This window comes from Podarcis cretensis, assembly GCF_951804945.1.
Source record: "Podarcis cretensis genome assembly, chromosome: 5".
NCBI classification, from domain to species: Eukaryota; Metazoa; Chordata; class Lepidosauria; order Squamata; family Lacertidae; genus Podarcis; species Podarcis cretensis.
In genome coordinates this window covers 80,353,465-80,375,501 of record NC_137174.1, presented here as the reverse complement: position 1 = coordinate 80,375,501, position 22,037 = coordinate 80,353,465, and the positions used below count along the sequence as shown (strand labels likewise).

General features: G+C 42.7%; 1 protein-coding gene across 2 annotated transcripts in view; it reads right to left on the bottom strand.

Moving 5' to 3' along the window:
* GMPS (guanine monophosphate synthase) overlaps positions 1-22,037 on the bottom strand; it is a 44,992-nt gene that overhangs the window by 6,362 nt on the left and 16,593 nt on the right. For both annotated transcript variants that reach the window (XM_079977886.1, XM_079977887.1), the window contains exons 3-12: positions 17,645-17,759; positions 10,470-10,567; positions 9,647-9,750; positions 8,422-8,615; positions 7,835-8,000; positions 6,685-6,836; positions 5,037-5,210; positions 4,376-4,481; positions 2,759-2,874; positions 1,519-1,644 (exon numbers count right to left, since the gene is read on the bottom strand). In XM_079977886.1, coding sequence (XP_079834012.1) covers positions 1,519-1,644; positions 2,759-2,874; positions 4,376-4,481; positions 5,037-5,210; positions 6,685-6,836; positions 7,835-8,000; positions 8,422-8,615; positions 9,647-9,750; positions 10,470-10,567; positions 17,645-17,759 — 1,351 coding nt within the window. The remainder of the gene's footprint in view (positions 1-1,518; positions 1,645-2,758; positions 2,875-4,375; positions 4,482-5,036; positions 5,211-6,684; positions 6,837-7,834; positions 8,001-8,421; positions 8,616-9,646; positions 9,751-10,469; positions 10,568-17,644; positions 17,760-22,037) is intronic.

Below are 22,037 nucleotides of genomic sequence, written 5' to 3'. Positions count from 1 at the left end.
ATTAGGGAAAGTGCGCCTCAGTTTAAGAACGCTTTTGGTTTAAGAACGGACTTCCAGAACAGATTAAGTTCGTAAACCGAGGTACCACTGTATCACGATGTCTGAAATAAGGATGCAACTATGCAGAGGCAAACGGAGTACTGGCAGCTGCTACTACTTAGGGGTCTAAAACTGATGCATTTTTACTTACCTTTAACAGCTGTTATTTTATAGTAATAAGCAACAGGAAGCAGGAGCTATGAGAGAAGTGATGGCCGGCTTCGCGGTTTCCCCCATATTGGAATTTTTTACATAGTGCACATGCACATGCGCACACACGCACACACTGTGATTCTCGATAAATTGCCAAGTCATACATTATGAAACTGTTATCATGATACGGGCTTCAAACCAATTTTGGACAATGTATTGATGTATCACCCTGCCTATTGGTAGCATATGGGTAGCCAGTACAGTCGTACCTCAGAAGTCGAACGGAATCCGTTCCAGACGTCTGTTCAACTTCCAAAACAATTGGGAACCAAGGTGCGGCTTGCGACTGGCTGCAGGAACCCGGCGGATGTTCAGGTTCCAAAGAACATTCGCAAACCGGAACACTCACAAGGCATTCGACTTCCGAGGTACGACTGTACAAGCTTTTAAGCACCAGAGTTATCATCAACTCTAGCTTGTGGCATCTTAAATCAGCCACAGCATCCAGGCCAAGCTCAAGTGTTCCACACGATGCATTGCAATGATCAAATTGCCAGTCTAGGAATCACCAGGTTGAGGCAAGACCGTTTCAAGGATGTAGCTGGCAAAAGGCACTCCTAGCCACCTGAGCCTCTAAGCACCTAAGATGAATCCATGCGCAGCCCTGAACCACGAGCCCCTTCTTTCAGAGGGATTGGGACTCTGTCCAGAACAGACAGCTGGCCTATCTCCCAGAGCCAATAAAGCTACAATGCATGCAGTTCTGAGCCTTTAATTGGCTTTGTGTCTGACAGGTGCCTGAACTGCACCAGGAAAGCAGAACTGGTTTGTTTGTTTGTTTGTTTGTTTGTTTACTTGTTTATTGAAAAGCATTTCTCAGCCCCAACGTATTTCAAGTATCTCTAAGTGGCATAGAAAAATAGCACAAAAATAATAATAATAGGACAGTATAAGGAGGACAGTAAAACGAGTCTTATAAAAGCAGAACAGGTAAAAGCAGAATTTTGTCTGCAGTGAGCAAATTGGTAGGAATATATGTATGAGCCTCCAGCTGCTGCTTCTCCAACGGAAGCCTGAACCTGATGGAATACGGTGTGAGTGATGCTATTTAATCTTAAGAACGCTTCAGTATTTCCAAGCCTTACCAAAGCGACCATTCAGACATTTAGAGGCTGCCACATATATTTTTTAAAAATAGCTCTTCCATTGCTTAATCCCAATCCATTTTGGACGTACTCTATTTTGGCTCCAAAAACACTAAATTTGTTACCTGAAATCTAGCCATGCAAGTTTTACGTATTATTACCACAGCGGCAACGCACTCACCTGTACTCCTACAGTTTTGATTGGCAGCAGAAAGGCATTCAACGAATGTAGACTTGTGATTTGCATCAGTTTCTCCTGGTCTTCCTCAGTTGTACATGCTTTGACCCTCTGCAACAGAGTGTGAGGCTGGGCAGCAAAGGGAAAAAGTCCAATCAAAACACCTGAGATTATTACTCGGCTACATCTCACTGGAAGCTAGTGTTTTGCATAGAAGCAGAGGTTGGAAAATAAGGGGTTCTTCAACAAAGAGGCCAGGAGTGTGGCTAGACCAGTGCTGCCATATCATGTTAGTTTAAGGTCCAATTTGTTATTTCTAAACCACCCATCATCTTCTACACACGGTACAAATATATAATCCATAGGCCCGGGGGCCAGATCCGGCCCAATCACCTTCTAAATCCGGCCCGCAGATGGTCCTGGAATCAACGTCTTTTTACATGAGTAGAATGTGTCCTTTTCTTTAAAATTCATTTCTGGGTTATTTGTGGGGCCTGCCTGGTGTTTTTACATGAGTAGAATGTGTGCTTTTGTTTGAAATGCATCTCTGGGTTATTTGTGGGGCATAGGAATTTGTTCATTTTTATTTTTATTGTCAAAATATATTCCGGCCCCCCACAAGGTCTGAGGGACCTTGCTTATAACGTTTGCTGATCCCTTGCACTTGCGCTTGGCTACTCCTGTGATAAATGCAAGATAACATGGTGCTCTTCAAATGCTGTTGGATTCCAGCTCCAACCAATCCAGCCAGCATAGCCAATGGCAAGGAATGCTGGGAGTTGTAGTCCCAGCAACACTGGGAGGGCACCATGCTAGCTACATCTGATATAACAAATACAAAAGAGGGAACCCGTTTTAAATTGCTAGGCTATGAAGGATCAGAACATAAGGGTAGAAACCAAGACAGAAGACATAAAATGGGGAGCGGAGGGGATTCATCTCGAGAACTTTATTGAAGGAAGAAAAGAAACTGCAGGGCCTACTCTGCAAACAATGGCTTAAGGAGAACTGACAGGAAAAGCCAGCATAATCTGATGGGAAACACAGGAAAGGAAGGTGAGGATATGGAGCAGGAGGGATGGGAAGAAAGTGCACTAGAAAGAATAATGTCTTGAGGGTTCTTCAGCAAGTGGCTTAAGGAAATTGAAATAAAGGGACAATTAAGCCAAGCTTATCTATCGCAGTGGCTTATCATAATCCACATAGGAATTTATACCCTTCAATTCTAGTCACAATTAATTACCTTTTTAACACTCGCAGAAAAGTCTGCTATGATTTTCAAAATGTTGTTCGTTTCAGGGAAGTCTTTGCAAACATACGGTTCTTCGGCACATATTACCCTAATTGCAAGGCCAGGACCTGAAAAAAACAATATTGGAACAGCACCGTGGAATCAGTTACCAACATATAAGTGGCAATTTGTATTTCAGCAATGCTACGTACATGACTGCACTTATGAGTGTTTTGGCCATGGTGCCATTTATTTGCAACACGCTTGGCTTGCATATGCAAAAGCAGCAGTGAGGTCTGAAGCACTATTTACTCCTATTGTGAGGCTTCACTTGAAAAAAAGGGCTGTATGCTCACTCCTGCTCCCAGCTCCATGTGCTACTTCCTTGATCTTCCTTGCCCTATAATTGGCTTCCGTTTCTCCTCCCCACCAAATAGTCCAAACCCCTTCACATTCTTCAGCTGAAAGGCAAGCTTGGAATAGTTTGTTCTGCATTGTTTGGAAAGACGATCACACAGTGAATCCTGCAAGACCTGCTCCCTGCTTGTCTGACTTATTTTCACCTGGCTTGGGAGGCCAGGGCCTTGACTGTTTCTGCAGTTCAAGATGGCTACAGATTGTGTGGGGAGGGCATTGTCTAAGGCAGGCATAGGCAAACTCGGCCCTCCAGATGTTTTGGGACTACAACTCCCATCATCCCTGACCACTGGCCCTGTTAGCTAGGGATGATGGGAGTTGTAGTCCCAAAACATCTGGAGGGCAGAGTTTGCCTATGCCTGGTCTAAGGGTCAAGATTTGGAGGTGTATTATTTTTGCTGTTAACTAGGTTTTCTTTTTATGGTTTAATTACGGTTTAATTATAAACTATCAGTGGCTTGTTAAATTTCATTGCTCATTTAATAACAGGAGGTGTTTCCATAAGCTTATTGCTCATGACCATTTAAACTTTGTGACGCCTTGCAACCGTTAGTGAGCCGGGTTAAACTTTTGATGTTGTGAGACCCGCTGAGCACTGCTGAATTATGGAAAGGCACCATACAAATACGCCGTGTTGGAATTGCATACAAATTCAGTAAAAGTTATAGTTTTTAAAAAGATTCCACTTAAAACTGTTTTTGACTACAATAGAGTTTCTACTGCAAAGTTTTGACACTGTCTATAGTCCGTCAGTCAGGCTCCAACCCCAGTCATCTGTATACACACTTCCACGAACAGAAAATCTTTCCTTTTGCAGAAGGGCAGTGGTGGATCCACTTTTTGGTGAATTCTGCTAATGCGATGATGCCCTGGGCAGCATCAAGGATCACCATGGTTGAGAAGGGGGTCCGCCATTAAGAGCCCCCTGGGAGATAGACTCACTGAGAGAGGAGGCCCCTGTGAAGGATGTGTTGCTCAAAGTTCCCTCAAAACCTGGAACAGAAACCACCTATACAGTGGTACCTCTGGTTGCAACCTGAAAGGAATGCAACCCGCGTCTGCGCACACGTGGGTTGCAATTCGCTGCTTCTGCGCATGACGTCATTTTGTGCATCTGTGCATGCGGCGAAACCTGGAAGTAACCCTTTCCGGTACTTCTGGGTCGCTGTGGGATGCAACCTGAAACGAACGTAACAAGAGGTATGACTTTACCTGGGAATGGGTGTCTTGAGACCAGCTCTTCCGGCAGACCCAGTTCTCTCCCAAGCACTCTCACTTCGTCCTTATGGAAATCTTTCAGTGGTTCTATTACCTTCCCCTGCAATGGAAAACAGCACATTTCGCATTCGGGCCCTCTCTTTGGAGTAATACAGAACTAATGAGAAAACAAATCTAATACAACGATGCCGCTATACAACTGGGACTGTAATTTAAACCTCGCTTCTCCCACCCCAATGAAAACTTCGCAGGAGCCAACAGGGAAGTGATTCAAAGCTTAGAAACTGCTGCAATAAGGCATAAACGTATTCCGTAAAATGAATGCAGTCTAACTGTTTTTGGTCTCCTAGCGACTAAACCAGAACAAATTCTGATTTATATCATAGACTGGATCTGAAATGGTTGTTCTGTTTATCCAGTATAAAAATCTCTTTGTAAGTTGTCCTGTATACAAATACCCATGAGATGTTGGGTTAGTACTGGGGGTGGAAGAAGGCCTTTATACATGATAGGACCACCACCAATTTCTAAAAGCGTTACTTGAAAATACTGCTCAACGCTACATACAAAGCCATGAAGGAAATGCAACAGGTCTTGTGTCGCTTACCACAGTCAACCGGCCCATCTGAACAATTAGACGTAACTTTCTATTTACCTCTTCCCTCAGCTTTCTGATGAGCTCTGTGTCGTTGTGATGAGTCTTGATGACTTCTGCTTTGCCACTGGCAACCACAGAAGCACTTTCAATGAGGTCGGGCCTCAATGTTCCCTGAGCGAGGAAGACTTCTTCCGGTTTCAGGTTCATTTCTCCAATAACTTCATTAGCAATCTGCGGGGTTTGGGGGTGGGAGAAGAGGAAAGAGAAGCAGAGAAGATGCTTCCTTGTAATCAAGTCCTCAAATTTTATTACAAACTGTAGGCTTCATTTTTCCTCGAGAACTGCAGCCCTCTCTGCATGATAAGGAGATATTCATGCTCCGTGCCTTCCACTTAGTAGGAAGCATAAATTTAATTTACCAACATTTATCCATCCCCTTTTATTGTTAATGTAACAACTGATTTTACCAAAGCTATGAACTCTGTAACGCTGGGAAGAAACAATGAACTGTACGACAATGTAGCCTTCTTCATATTTTTTCAACCGCAGATATTGCACTATTACAATGTACTAAATGTATTATTTCTGTTGGCACAACAATAAGCGTGTGTGTTTGTGTATGAGATTAATGTTTGGCATTTTACACACTGTGTTTCTACCACAGTTTTTTTTTTTACCATGCAAGCTGTTAGCAAAAATGCATTCGTTATTTTTTAGCCAAGCTAGCAATAAATAAACTCTTAAGAGTCTGTTCCAGCTGCTGCAGCAACCTCTTTCTAATGATGCAAGCATTTCCTTTATAGCTATTTGTGAATTAAGTGTCAGGGTTAGAGAATAAGTGCTTTAAGGGCGGGCCTGCCCTGCCAGTGTGGAATTACAAAATGGTCATTCTGAGCATACACAAAATGCAAATGATAGTGGGTAACCTCTACTGGACAAAAGGATGGGTTCTACTTTAAAGCCTATTGCATTTCATCTACATTAAAAGCTGGACTCCAGTTATAGGTACTCTGTTGAGGAGGGAGCTGCAGCCCTTGCATAATCAACTACTTCCACCATTTCAGTGATCTTCCTGGCTATTCCAGAGATGTGGAACTTCCTTGAAAAAAAGGAAAACACCACTTCTCAAGCCAGTAAGGCTCAATCTTGTTATTCCTATTCGGATCTCCTTACAAATCTCTACCACAGACCCAAACTGACTAGAAACATCTGGGTGAAACATCTGGAGCTACCACCAATTCATTTAACCTGAGGCCTCTAGTCCAAGGAAAAAGTGAAATAAGGACGTATTACAATAAGAACAGTATATTCTAACTAGCCATTACACTTTAAATATATCCTAAAGGAGGTAATCTAAGGTCTTCATAATGAGATGGTGTTTGACCCTTTGGGGTGTAATATCACTGTGACAATGTCTCGGTCATGCTACGAGCACATCTCTGAACAAGAACGCATCCCATAAATGTTGGGAACTGCTGAATTAACAGAAAAGAGGCTTTTTCAGCTCCATGTCTAGAGATTGTAATTTGGAAGCAAAATGCCCAAATCAGCTAATGGACACACACACACACAGAGAGAGAGAGAGAGAGAGAGAGCGCTAGCAAATGTAAAACTTTAAAACTGAAAATTCAACATCCTCCACTTGAAAACTAGGGCGGGGGAAAGGGTACATTTGAAGTTTCTCCCTAAATTCTAGAACAGATACCTTCACAAAGGTGTCACCAATAATTTTGCGTTTTTCCTCGGGACTTGTTGTCATATTCAGTGTTTTGCTAATCCTTTTTCGTGGAGTTCTGTCTTCCTCGGAGATGGGCAGAGTTGTTGTTCCATTGTAGAACGAATGAGCTGCATTTACCACTGATAAACAGATAAGGTATGCTATTAAGAAAAACTCTGAAATGATATGAGAACTCACATGCTCAGATATTCCCTTACCCATGGCCAACTAAAACATCTTTTTCCCCCTAACAAAACATTTCCTTTGCTTCCTCCCCCCCCCCCCCGCCAAGTTATACTATAGCAGGCATAGGCAAACTCGGCCCTCCAGATGTTTTGAGACTACAATTCCTATCATCCCTGACCACTGGTCCTGTTAGATAGGGATGATGGGAGTTGTAGTCCCAAAACATCTGGAGCGCCGAGTTTGCCTATGCCTGCTATAGTATAACTTGCCTATGCCTGTACTATAGCTTTATCAATTGGGGGGGGGGGGCAGACCAGTTTAAACACAGGGTACTAAAGAAAAAAACAATTTGGCAACTAAACTGTACAACCTAAAAACATACTGAACGCTGGCTTTTACAGACTCTTGTTTATTGGCATAATAAAAGGCAAAATTGTAAACTGCAGCCAGTCATTACCCACAAGACAGAGAAATGAGAGTAACCTTTCTTCCATGAAGTTGGAGCCACACAGGCATACTAGGGGAAGTTTATGGGGCAGAAAGGGAGTGTGGGTGAGCCTGAAAACAGGAGACAGAGGGGGTAGCTTCTAACATCGTGCCAAGAGACGTTTTATTTCTAATCAGCAGACTGTCCTGTTGGTTTGAAGTTCCAGCAGATGTTTTCCAAGAAAAATAAAATCCTAAATTGGGGTGCACTCCCAGAGTCGTTGGATGAGAGGTCATGCAGAATGGGATGGAATCCAACAATATTTGGAAGCCACTAGCTATAGCTGCAGAAGAATCTGAATTTTCTGGGCTACAGACACTGAAAAGCAGTTAATGGTCTGAAACAAATTAATGTTAAAACTAACTAACTGACAAATGCAGAAACTAGCATTATGGAAAGAAACCGGAACTTCGGGGAGGGGTTTTTCCATTTTTTCTATTTGTGAAGAAGGGAGTGCTGTTGTACCTTTGACTTGAATTCCCAACTTTTTGAGTGCTTCTTCCACAGACTGGCTTTCCCTCTTGCGCATGAATCCATTATCTATGTGCACTGCTATCACCTGGTCTTGATTTAAAGCCCGGTTCAGTAAAGCTGTACACACTGTTGAGTCCACGCCTCCACTGAGTAAAACCTGCAAGGGTTGATGGGGGCAGGGTGAGAATCATTAAAATGAATTTCAATAAACAGAAAAATGCCTTCATCTACTCACTGAATTTCATTTGCTTTACTACCTTTCCATAGTTTACTGAAGTATCAAAGCCACAGTACACCAAACATGGTAGGATAGCATCCCACTCTTTTTGTAAAAAATGACAATAGGTTAAAGCGGCCTTTGCTGACCTGATGCCCTCCAGGTGTTTTTGACTACAACTCCCAGCAGCTCCAGCCAGCACAGGGGGCTGCTGGGAGTTGTAGTCCAAAACATCCAAAGGGCACCAGGTTGGCGAGCGCTGGGCTGAACCATGTAAACAGGAAGCAGTAAGTTGCATCATAAGCAACTGCTATTCTTATGAACAGGAAAGAGCATTGAAATCAAACTTTCAAAATCTTACCAGGACTTTTGACGAGCCTACTTTTTCTTTTATGTCTCGAATGCACTCCAGTTCTCTGTTTTGAACGGTGAAGGTGCCGCTGCAGCCAGCAATATCATAAAGGAAGTTTTTCAGCATTGCTTTTCCGTTCACTGTTAGGCTAACTTCAGGATGGAACTGGGCTCCGTACAGTTTTTTAGATTCATTTGCTATAGCTTGGGGTGTGAAAAGAAAAGTCAGAACACTTAAGAATCACATCAATATGGACAAGAGACCATTTATATTTGGGTAGTGAATTGCAAATCAACAATAAAACTAACCAGAGGGGAGTATTTGTTAAAGTATGGTTAAATTTTGTATCTACCACCATCCTTCCTGGGGAAATCTAAGCATATACTATTGTTACTCTGTGTGTAGATGCACATTATTATTATTATTATTATTATTAACCTATTAGTCACTTTTTTGACAAAGTTAACACAAAGCAACTTAAACAATAAAGAACGCATACATTAAAACCAATATAAAAACAAGAGAAAAATCTAAAACACATAGAGAATTCAGCTATGTGAGGCTTAAATGTGGTTAATCTGAGGCAAGGAAACAAACAGTATATGCTGAACAAAATACCAGAATAAGACTTTCTTTTTGTAGTAAGGATTGCTCTTGGCTTACTGAACACGATTCAAGTGAAATAAACCCTTGTCTGGACATAACACTGAGCCAGGAATCGTGGCTTGCTCCCCACGCATGATAGTAGGCAAGCTCAGAACCACCCAAATTATCCTGAATGTGCCAAACCATCAACTGCCCATAATGTGATCGGGGTCAAAGCTGTTTCCTTTGCAAGATGATCACAACACTGTGGTATCCAAACTTCTCTAATTTAAAATACTATTAAAAAAATTAACTCCTTGCAATTTATAACAGAAAACTAAGATGACGGCCACACTTTTCTGTTTCAATTGGAATATACATGCCAATACACATTTTTAAATTCTTAAGCTTTGCTAGGAATCCAAGATGCAAAATGCTTGCCATTTGACTGTACAGATATGGGAGATTCCTAAGTTGTACTAGACTCACTGAACTCAATGGACTTAAGTCTGTTGATTTCAATGGGTTCATTCACAGTATGGCTAATGTTGGATATCGCCCATTAGCTTTGCATTGTTTTTGTTCCACATTTTTGCTTTACAGGTTCTTTATGAGCCAATCAATGGTTAACAGTGAGGAAAATACAAACCTGCTATAACATTTCCAGACTGTGCAACAACCTTGAATCCATCCGCTACTTTATCTACACTATCTCCATGAGTGAGGAGCACAATCTCGTCCTTCTGAAGTCCCCTAAGTAAAAACAGGAAAAAACACGATCACCAAAACAATGCTTATTACTATTATTATTATTATTATTATTATTATTATTATGTAAAGCCCTTAATGCAAATTTAAGTATACTATAGTTCTATTTATTTATTGCACCAATTAACATTTTTCCATATTTCTTCAAAATGGTTCAGAAGGAACAGATTATGTCCAGAGGAGAGTACCGTATTTTTCTGTGTATAAGACGCCCCCACGTATAAGATGCCCCCTGTTTTGGGGGACTCGAATTGAAGAATACGGGGGAAGATGGCTCACCCCCACACGGCGAAAATTCCGCCCCTTGTCTGTCCCCCGCTGGCAGAAGCTGCCAATTGCTTGCCCAATTGCCGCAGCATCAGCCAATCAACACCAGCCCTTGACGCAGCAACCAATAACACGCCCAACAGCCGCTGACAGCTGCAGTAGCAGCAGCAACCAATCAAATGTCCACCCTATGCACTATCCATGTATAAGACAATCCCCACTTTTTAGCATAATTTTTAAAGAAAAAACCTAGTCTTATACACAGAAAAGTATGATAATTGGGGAGGAGCACAGGGGGCTGAAGGAGGAGAGGAGGGGTAAGTCTTTGCCCTGCTGATGAAATGCTGAATTCAACCTACACGTTTCCATTAAAAACTGTCCTTTATAAACCTCAAGGCTGTCCCACAAATTAGCTTCCCCTTCCAGTATCTGCATACCTGAACAGTGAACATGTGTTATCCAGTGTAATGCTGAAGACTCCATCTTCTCTGACATCTTTTTTGTGTACCGTGCCTCCAAACACCTTATTCATCATCTGACAAAATCAGAAAAAGTCAATGAGCTCCCACAATCCAGTCCTACCATCAGCAACACTGAACCATCAACAACATTGGGCTCCCCTCCCCCTTTGCACCAGCAGCACCACACACAAAATGAGCCAGGGATCAGGCAACTCATTCAGCATGATGGAAACCCATAGCCAGCGACAAAGCCGCAGCTAATTTAGATATTAAAATTCAACACTGCATGTAATTTCCATGGGATTCGTAATCCAGCCTCTCTTATGTTTGCCTGTGCTGCTCCCCTCTACCCACTATACAGCAATAGACTGGTTCTCATTTTGTTTTATATTTAATTCCAAAGGATTCCTACTAGCTACTGAATGATGGGGAATGCTATGGATGGGAAAGAGAAGGTTTATTAGCTGCTTCTGCCTTTCTTCGGGTATCTAGCTTGCATTAAAAGCACAAATTTAAAGTGAGTGGGGCTGAGAGACTTCAAAGAAGTGTGACTGGCCCAAGGTCACCCAGCAGCTGCATGTGGAGGAGCGGAGACGCGAACCCGGTTCCCCAGATTACGAGTCTACCGCTCTTAACCACTACACCACACCACAGTAGCTGCCCTGCACTGCAGAATGTTCACCTGGTACCCATAGTGACATATTTTCAGCACCAGGTGAAGACTTTTTTTTTGTTGCGCTCATCCATGCACTTTAGCATTGTTTACCACTTTTAACATTAAATTATAAAAATTATTTGGCTTTAGTCTGCCCTGAGAGCATTCAATCATATTATTTCCCTCTTCCATTGGGATCACCATACCACTTTCTATATATTTACTTTTCTCCCCTGTACCATTGTTGCATTTTATCACATTTATTATTTTACTGTATTATGTTTTGTATTATGGCAAAATTGTACATTCCTGGAAGAATGGGTTACCAAGAGACCAGCAAACGCAAATAAAGTTCAGACAAATTTCCTTGACTGGGAGAGATTGGCTAATTGAACCAGTTACGTAGCCTATCATCTTTTGCCTCCAACGGCAGTGACTAGAGATGAAAATAAGAACACTTATTTGGGAGAAAACCTCACAGAGCCAAGTGCAATTTTCTGTCAAACAGGCACGCAATCAATAGGGCTACAAAACATCCCAGAAGGCCTGTTCACAGCATCTTTAAAATCTTGAGAGTATTTCTGCTAAAGGATAAGAAAGAGTTATATGTCTCCTCTTTAATTAGCCTCCCAAGGCACAGAGAGATAATTTACATTATTCTTCAGCAGGCTATGAAGCACTGTTTAGCATCATCTTTGCTCAGTTGGCAATACAAATAAATGCATTCCTAATTTTTTCCTATGCCCTATTTAGTTCTTTTGCCCTTGGCCCCATCCCTAGAGCCCACAGCAGCCAAAACACTGAGGGGATGCATTTGAATATTGCGTAACACTAATATCACGGTTGGGTCAATTCCACACAGCAATGCACATTCTGAACTGGTCTGGAGCACAAAGCTTATACGCTCCTTGAAAACACAACCCGGCTGCACAGATTCGGATTGTTTCCTAATCTGTTCCATTCCCAATTTCAGGACAAAGGTTGAAATAAAGGTGTTCCTGGCAGAGCTCAAATTGGAACACAAGGCCCTATTTTACCGCTGAGGAATGTTTTGGAGGTTTCCTAGGGATTTCCCCTTGAGGAACACCTAACAACCACCTAAACTGCTTTTGAAGAAATAACATCAAAGTGTAGATTTGCTTCAGGTAAAAATCAGCAAGGTAAATTTGGGGAAGTGTGGCTACCTCTACCCCCCTTTTTTTTACTTATGTTAACCTCCACAAAGGAGAGGTGCATTTGCCTGTTTCTCAGCATACATTGGGGGGGGGATCCAATAATACAATGTAATAACAGAGCTACTGGCTCTGAAACATTCTGAAAAGGGTTTGTGGTAATTGATTGTAAAGGTAAAGGTGAAGGTACCCCTGACCGCTAGGTCCAGTAATGGACCACTCTGGGGTTGCGGCGCTCGTCTCGCTCTATATGCCGAGGGAGCCGGCATTTGTCCGCAGGCAGCTTCCGCGTCATGTGGCCAGCATGACTAAGCCACTTCTGGCGAACCAGAGCAGTGCACGGAAACATTGTTTACCTTCCTGTCGGAGCGGTACCTATTTATCTACTTGCACTTTTTGGCATGCTTTTGAACTGCTAAGTTGGCAGGAGTGAGCACATATTCAATACAGTGGTACCTCGCAAGACAAAATTAATTCGTTCTGTGAGTTTTTTCGTTCTACGAGTCTTTTCGTCTTGCGAAGCACGGATTCCCTGGGTATTAACAGTTTTAAGAAAAAGGAAACAAACTCACAAGACGTTTTCATCTTGCGAAGCAAGCCCATAGGGAAATTCGTCTTGCGAAGCAACTCAAAAAATGAAACTCTTTCGTCTTGCGAGTTTTTCGTCTTATGAGGCATTCATCTTGCGAGGTACCACTGTATTTGTTGTTGTTTTATTGTTTGCAAAACAATTTCTAATAAAAAAAATGATTCTTTACACACCTAAAAGAATCCTCTGCAGAGTCTAATAAGCAGTTTGAACGTTGGAGGTGTGAAAATTGCTTCAAGCTACAATCACAAGAAAACATCTACTGGATAACCACATCTCGTGTCACTGGATAGTCACTGAACCCAGTTTCAATTGCTTGTAAATGCTTAGGCCTTAATCTCACTGACAGCTGAACTGGCTCACCTGTCCTTGGATTATACTGCTCAAGGCTAAAGCTCAGAACGCATCGCTCCTCTATTCTTCCAATTCCCTATACGTGGAAGAACATCTACTGTTCTGTGCTCAGGGTCTGGATCAGGCTTCCTTAGCCTCGGCCCTCCAAATGTTTTTTGGCCTACAACTCCCATGATCCCTAGCTAGCAGGACCAGTGGTCAGGGATGATGGGAACTGTAGTCCCAAAAATTCTGGAGGGCCGAGGTTGGGGAAGCCTGGTCTGGATTTTCCTGGATGGCCCTATCTGGAGTCAGAGTGCTATAACCTTAAAACAGATTTGTCACCTAATAATAACATTATAATAATTTATTATTTATACCCTGCCCATCTGGCTGGGTTTCCCCAGCAACTCTGGGCAGCTTCCAACAAAACACTAAAATACAATAACCTATTAAACATTAAAAGCTTCCCTAAACAGGGCTGCCTTCAGGTGTCTTCTAAAAGTTTGGTAGTTATTTTTCTCTTTGACTTCTGGTGGGAGGGTGTTCCACAGGGCGGTGCCACTACCGAGAAAGCCCTCTGCCTGGTTCCCTGTAACGTGGCTTCTCACAGCGAGGGAACCGCCAGAAGGCCCTCAGCGCTGGACCTCAGTGTCTGGACAGAACGTTGGGAGGTGGAGACGCTCCTTCAGGTATACTGGACCAAGGCCGTTTAGGGCTTTAAAGGTCAGCACCAACACTTTGAATTGTGCTCAGAAACGTACTGGGAGTTATATGGTCTCACTGGTGTTATATGGTCTCGGTGGCCGCTCCCAGTCACCAATCTAGCTGCCACATTCTGGATTAGTGGTAGTTTCTGGGTCACCTTCAAAGGTAGCCCCACATAGAGTGCATTGCAGTAGTCCAAATGAGAGATAAGTAGAGCATGCACTACTCTGGCAAGACAGTCTGTGGGCAGGTAGGGCCTTAGCCTGCGTACCAGGTGGAGCTGATAAACATGTGCCCCGGACACAGAATTGACCTGCGCATCCATGGACAGCTATGAGTCCAGAATGACTCCCAGGCTGCACACCTGGTCCTTCTGGGGCACACTTACCCCATTTAGGACCAGAGAGTCCTCCATACCCGCCCATCCCATCCCCCCCAAAAAGTACTTCTGCCTTGTCAGGATTCAACTTCAACCTGTTAGCCACCATCCATCCTCCAACCGCCTCCAGACACTCACACAGGACCTTCACCACCTAATCTACTGTTTGCGATAACTAGGCGCCATTAAAGGGTGCGTTCAGGCGGGGGGGGGTGTCCAAACCATCATAAAAGTGATCTAGGTGCACTGCCCTTCAGGATAGCTCAGTTGGTTAGATCAATGTTTCCCAACCTTGGGTCTCCAGCTGTTTTTGGACTACAACTCCCATCATCCCTAGCTAGCAAGACAAGTGGTCAGGGATGATGGGAATTGTAGTCTGAAAACAGCTGGAGACTGAAGGTTGGGAAACACTGGGATAGATCATGGTGCTGATGCCAAGCTTGCAAGTTTGATCCCCTGTATGAACTAGATGATCCTCAGGGTCTCTTCCAACTCTACAATTCTAAGATTCTATGTCTGCACTGGACATATGGAAACATGCAAGGCACTGCTATTCCTGGTTTCCAGCTCCTTTAGTGATATGTATTACTAAAGCACTAGAGTATCTGCTTTTTTATTACAGTGTTCATACAGATGGGGGGAAAGCCATTCATTATTCCTTCAGCATCGCATCATAGCAGAAGATTATCCGTTCCACTCAACCAGTGGGGCCAATGTTTCTATCTTGGATTACAGCCTTCGCCAACAACAGACTACTCCTCGTGCATATAAGCATGACTATTTCAGCGAGCAATCTGAAAACTTGCTTTATTATTATTTCTCACTATAGTGTATTTGATCTCTCACAAAGCCTTGCTATTTGAGGGAGTTCTGTTTTGACACGGCATTCATCGCGCTTGACTGTTTCCACATTGTTGCAGCAAACTTTTAAGCAGCGGTATTTGATTTCACAGAGACGAGCAGACCCCGTACACAGTCTTTTGCAAGCTCACTCAGGCTCAGTCATGGGGCTGGTGTTGTTGTTCCTGGATTTGCACACTAATGCGCTGTAGTACAACACCGAGATAGTCCCACTTCCTGGTACAACACATACTTTGGAATTTGTAGAGGCAGAAACCAGCTTTTGCTTCCCCAAATTTAGTCAGGGTTTTCCAATGATTTCTGGGGTTTAGACTTCACCCTTAAATAGAACGCAGGACCTGCCCATTTCGTTCAGACCAAAGGCTTATCAAATTCAGCAATACTCTGTTCTCACAGTGGCAAAGCAGATGACTATGGAGTGCAATACAGTAGTAGCTCTGTTTACGAACAGTCCTGTTTATGAACTATTCGGTTTACGAACTCAGCAAAACCAGAAGTAGTGTTTGGATTTGCAAAGTTTACCTCGGTCTACGAACGGAAGCTGAACAGTAGAAGGGAACGGGCGGCGGGAGGCCTCATTAGGGAAAGTGTGTCTCGGTTTAAGAATGTATTTGGTTTAGGAACGGACTTCAGGAATGGATTAAGTTCGTAAACCGAAGTACTACTGTATAGCCCTAACCCAAACACGTTTCATATCACTTACCTCCGGTGTAAAAAAATGAACTGTATAAAATACTTCCTTTTCAAAAAGAGAAACACAGCCACATTGGACCTCTCAGCCTCATTCGTGCTGCTCTCACAGAAAGCTGGACTTCCCTTGCTGACACCCTTAGGCTCAGCCCCTGCTCTCTATTTCACCATTCATTAAACTTTTCCCACTAGACCCATCCTGCAGGGCACGTGGTTGGGTAAACCACAACGGTTCTCATGGTCTTGCCAGTTCCAATTGCTCTTTTCCCATTTGCTTTAGAGGTTCATGCTCATTTTAATGTATGCAATTCTCCTGCCTCTCGGTCATCCCCCTGGCCTTTCTAAGTTCGGATTTACCTCTTTCATCAGCTGCTCTTCTTCTGTGCTCTTGTTCCTGGAAATTTCAGAACCTATATTCCAGAAGATCTCTCTCTCTCTCTTCTTGATTCTTGTATTCAAACCTTCTTCCTCCGTGGCAACTCATTCTGCTGGTCACAACTTGAGGCCTTGTCACTCCTTCACGCCACTCCAATTTTCGCTCCAGCTAAGGTATGTCAGGTCTAGCCTTTCCAAACGCCATCCTTTCATAGCTACCTATTCTAACAAACTCCCTATTCTATTTTACGTTGATTATTGCAATCATTTGCTTACTGTTTCTTCCTACCCCTCCACTTAAACCTATTATCTCTATTCTCAACACTTCCCCAAGTGCTTCATTTTCTTCTCTTCATGCTTTAATCACGTTGCACCTCTCTTAAGGGTTCTCTCCACTGGTTTCCTCTATTGAACCGAGACTGCCGTTGACTTCCAAGCCTCTTCACGGTCTTGGCCTGTTATCATCTTAGTTGTTTTCTCTCTATTCTCCTCCTTGGTCTCACCATTCATCAGATACTAATCTTCTTACTAAGCTTCCATTCTCCGTTGTGCTATTCCTTGTCTTGTGTATTCTCTCTCACGACCCCTTTGGGCACGGAAATCTCTCTCTTGAAATATTTGGCAGCCTTGCTCTTTGTTCTCATTTAATAAATTATTAAAACACACTTTCTCTCTCTCTCTCTGACATTTCATTCTTGATAACGTCCTGCTTTGATGCATTTGTCTTCCAATCATCGGGGCTTATTTTCTGCCCTCTTAACTTTTTGAGGTTGTTTTGTTTTTTTGCAACATTTCCCTCCAAACCACCTCTCGTATTGTTATCTGGATTGGGAGCCGACAGAGCAGGCTCCCAATATTCACGTTCAGGAATTCATATATCTTAAGCGCTTGTTTTTTATAAGTAAACCTAAAGTCTGTGCATGTAAAGTTCTCACAGTGCCTTAATGATAGCCCCCGGATTAATTTGCGTAAATGCTAAATATCAAAGCAAACTTAAATACCAATACAAGCCCATTTAATATAACTGACAGGCCACAGCCATACCTTGTTTTTAAAATTATGCATGTTTTCCCCTCAATAGTGATGGCCTCAAAAGGCTCATGAATCACCACACAGCAGGCTTCTGTACACTTTGAACAACAGATGTGCTTGCAAAATCCTTGTATCCATGCAAAGATTGCACCTGGGACTGCACTGAACGTGATATGCAAGGAATTAATACACAGCCATTTCTCTTTTTTTTTTCAAAAGGGTCCTTATCTGCATCTGCTTAAATCAACTTCAAACATAATTTTCATGCATTGTGCAGCTTATACAAGACACACAAAAGCCAGCAATTTGCTCTTAACTGAGCTACAAAAACATACAGCCATAAAATGATATTTGCACCTGCATGCCATAGCAGATTCCAAGAACTGGTTTTCCTATCGTAAATATTGCTGGGTCAAACCAGGGAGCATCTTCTGCATAAACTGAATTTGGTCCTCCAGATATGATAATAGCCCTGCAAAAGAAACAGGTATTTTTTTTAAATAAAAAATAAAAAAGTAAAGATTGATTTTTTGGAACTAAACCACATTAATTAAATTTCCATTTTAATACCTACTTTCAAAAACAAAAACAAAAAACCTTTATAAATAAAATTGCGGCATTCTGATCTATAAAATGAGCAAGCCGTGCTTTACTGGAACAGTGAATTCTCATGACTGACATTAAAAAGACTTTTAAAAAAGATGTTCATTAGTGCAGCTTTTAAAAAATTAGTAGCAAATGAGAACCACCCTATAGTTAGATTTCTGCCTTTCGAAATTTCAGCATCCAGCAAAAACAAAAATAATGATATATGCCAATGACTCACAACTCCTAGTTTAAAGGTTGAGGGGTATTTTTGATTCAAGAATCTGAGGCTTCTTTTGTTAATTCGTACAAAGAATAATTCTTATAGGTGTTGTGAAAACTTTTTTTTAAAAAAACACCCTATAGTTTATTAGCATTTTCACATTATTATACAACAGTATGGTCCTTTATTCGTGCAGATGATTGGTGGCTTCGTCGGTGTGTGTGTGTTTGGCTGTTGCGGCCCTGCAGGTGAGCGATTTATGGCACCCCCCCAAAAAAACCCCTCTGGAAAAAAGCTCAACAACTCTGTGCAATCCCCCCCCCCCATTTTCTCAATTTTTAGTCCCAAAAAAGAGGGGGCTTCTTATACCCGGGGTGTGTTATACATTGAAAAATGCGGTCTATCCCACTTAAATATATATATCTCAAAGTTATTTAAAACCAAAGTTTAAAAAATATACAATAAAAATCACAAACATAGTTAGAAACAGATTTACCGTATTTTCCAATCTATAAGACGCCCCCATGTATAAGATGCCCCCTATTTGGGGGGACTCCAATTTAAGAAAATGGGGGGGGGAATCTATCCACCCCCAAATTTTGGACATTATTTTTTAGGGGGGAAACCTAGTTTTATACACGGAAATATATGGTAGCTGTACTACAACACAGGTGTTGCCTAAAAGCAACAAAAATGTATTTGCCAAACAACAAGACGGTGACAGGGTTGACCCTGGGGACAGTATACCATAAACACGTGTGTGTGTGTGTCCCTGTGAAGTAGGTTAGGCCCAATGTCACCCAGTGAGTTACATGGCTGAGTGGGGATTCGAACTCTGGTCTCCCATGTGTAACACTGTTACGTGACACTAGCTGCATTCTCAGCAGCTATTTTAGAACAGCAAATAGTCCTGTCTCTGGAAAATCTCCAGAACAGAATCCTAAATATTATCTAGAAATACTTAAAAGACAGGGAAGGATACTATATATCTAAAAGCTACCAAAAAGAGTTCACTAATGTAGTAAAAACTCTTTGTAAAAGATTTACGTATGAAGACAATTTATGGAACGCTTTCCACTGTATTAATGATTTTTTTTTTTATTTTTTTTTTAGATTTCTGGAAATTACTTAACACTTTGTTAACCAAGTTGACTTTAAACGCCTGGAAATAAGTGGGGAGAGGAACTATTATTCTGATATCGAACTTCAGTGTTGCAATAGGCACTTTATTTGTAGGCTTGGGCAAACTTTTCAGCTGAAGTCTTTTTGGCTTGAGGCTCTTTTTTAACACTCTTTTCTTTTTCTTAGGGGTCCACAATACAAACAAGCAGCAAGGTTTTTTGTGGACAGCACCACTACAGGATGTGTGAACCCAGAAGGGTGGGGGTGTTACATATTCAAATATTCTCCCCCTTGTGTTGCAGCAGGGGAAGGAAATCTCCCTCTGCTATGAAATTTTTTATTTAAAAAAAAAAACCTGTCAGGGGAAAGAGTTAACTTAGCATCCTCACAGGCCAACTTCAAAGCATGCAACCTGATGGACTTTAAGCCACTTGATCCTTTGATTGCACAAATTGGCCCTTAGGGCCTTAAGGAGGTGCCCTAATTACTTAAGGCACTTCTTGAAGGCTCTATGCCTATTCCTACCTCCTGAGAGTCTCTATTAAAGAAACATATAGGTTTTAAGGGGCGGGAGAATTGTGGTACATTTCTTCTGGGACAGAAGCCGTTCTTCTGGGACAGAAGCCGTTCAGAGGGGGTGTAATTCACGTGAGACTCATCACTACGATTCCCGCTCAGCTCAAAGTTTTACACTTAAAATAGGTTTCTTGGGATAAGGGTGGGCTACAAATAAGCTGAGCAGACAGGCAACTAATCTTTGTTTAGTTTGTTATTAATGTGGAAATTTGTAATAAATCCGCAAGCGCCATTTGGCTCAGACATTTGCTGGATTTCTGAACCAAAGTCCCTGTGCCGTTCATACAAACTATGAATGTTCAGACAGACCATTATTATGTCTACTGTCATCTACAAAAATAAGCAGAAGTGAAGCGGGGGGGGGGGGAGAATAATCTCCAAGTTTTTTCGCTGGAATGCGGAAACGGAGTGTGTGTTTTATACAGCTTCAGCTCAAGGAAATCACAAGCTGTTTATTTGACTTTGTAACAAAAATGGAAAAGTAATATTCCCTTGGGAGAATCAGCATACAGAGGGGGCATTTTCTTCTGTGTATTGAACTTAAGTTGTGAATGTTTCGGTTGTCACAATCTTTCCAAAGGAAAACAGGCATGTTTTAGAGCAAGACACAGGCAATCTATGCATCAGGCAAAGAATAATCTGAACAGGAAATTTAGAGAAGACAGTGTTGTCATGGGAAGTCCATTATCTTATGCAGGAACAGATTCCTTGTGAACCTTTACTCCTGCTGTGAAGACAATCTAGAGAGGGGCTGGGTGTTTCAAACAAGCATTTAAAGGAAGTGGGAGGAAGGAGTATGTGGTTGTTATCCTGCCACATCCCACAACTCCTGGTTTATAATCAGGATCACTTCAGGAACTCATGGAACTGGCTGGATTTCCAGACCTCTCTGGGAGACATTTATGAGGATTACTTTCCTGTTGACAGCCTTGTTGAACTATGAAATGGCCGCACATCATCTACTCGTTCAACTCCTGCCACTCACTCTGTTGACAGACGCTCCCGCCTTCCATTTAACAGAAGACAGAGCTCTGGTTTTAAACAAAAAAACAAGCAACCAGCTGCAATAATAGCATTTAAAGACTGTGCCACAGAAGTGGTAGGTTTAGGAAAACAAGTGCACACCTCTTGTCTCTACTGCTACTGCGTTTTTAACATTCTGATAAGAAAAGCTTTTTATGGGGAGGTAAATGGACTTGAAATCTAGGAGGTTTAAGCTGTTACCTTCTGCATTCAGTCCTACAAGCGTGTTTGAATTCATTCTCATTGGCAAATCCTAGAGGTGGCTAAATTGCATGCCTTTATTTGCTGTTGGACTCCCAAACCTGATCAGCTCTAGCCAGCATATTCAATAGTCAGAGATTATGGGAGTTGTAGACCAGAAACACCTGGAGGACCAAAGGTTAGCCACCACTGGTTTTATCTTAGGCACTAAAATAATATTTTCCTATGGCTGCTGTACCACTCATCTGTTTTTTACCAGTAATGCTTGCTTTGACATTGACTGGGTGCCATTTGTCCTGTGAATCTTGTTAGGCCACAATTGTGGCACTGGAAGTTCTAAGTCAAGGTTGCTTCCACCATCCTTGGCCACTGGCTGGGGCTGATGGGAGTTGGAGTCCAACAGCATCTGTAGGGCCACAAGCGAGCTGCCCCTGGTCTAAGTATGTGACTGTTCAAATAGCTGCTTGAAAAGCAATTACCGTATTTTTCGCTCCATAAGACGCACTGTTCCCCCTCTTAAAATCTAAGGGGAAATGTCTGTGCATCTTATGGAGCAAATGTGTGGTCCCTGGGGCTGGGGGGGGGGACCCAGGCTTCCCCCGCCAGCCCCGACAAGCTCTGGGAGCAGCGGGAAGTCTGCGTGCAGCCTTTCCGCTGCTCCCCAACCTGCTCTTTGGGGCTGGCGGTGGCTTTCCCGGGGCTGGCGGTGAGGGAAGCTCGGCTTTCCCCACCGCCAGCCCCACAAGCGAAAGGAACCCGAGGCTATCTGGAGAGCGAGAGCAGTTGGTACGCACTGACCCATCTCACTCTCCAGATAGCCGCCTGAAGCCTCCGGAGGCTTTGGGATGCCTTCTGCTGAAGCCTGGAGAGCGAGAGGGGTCGGTGCGCACTGACCGCTCTCGCTCTCCAGGCTTCAAAGATAGCCGCCTGAAGCCTCCAGAGCGCAGCGGGAGTTCGGAGGCTTCAGGTTCCTTTCACTGAAGGGTAGGTGCCTCTTCAGCCAAGGCGCAGCACACCTTC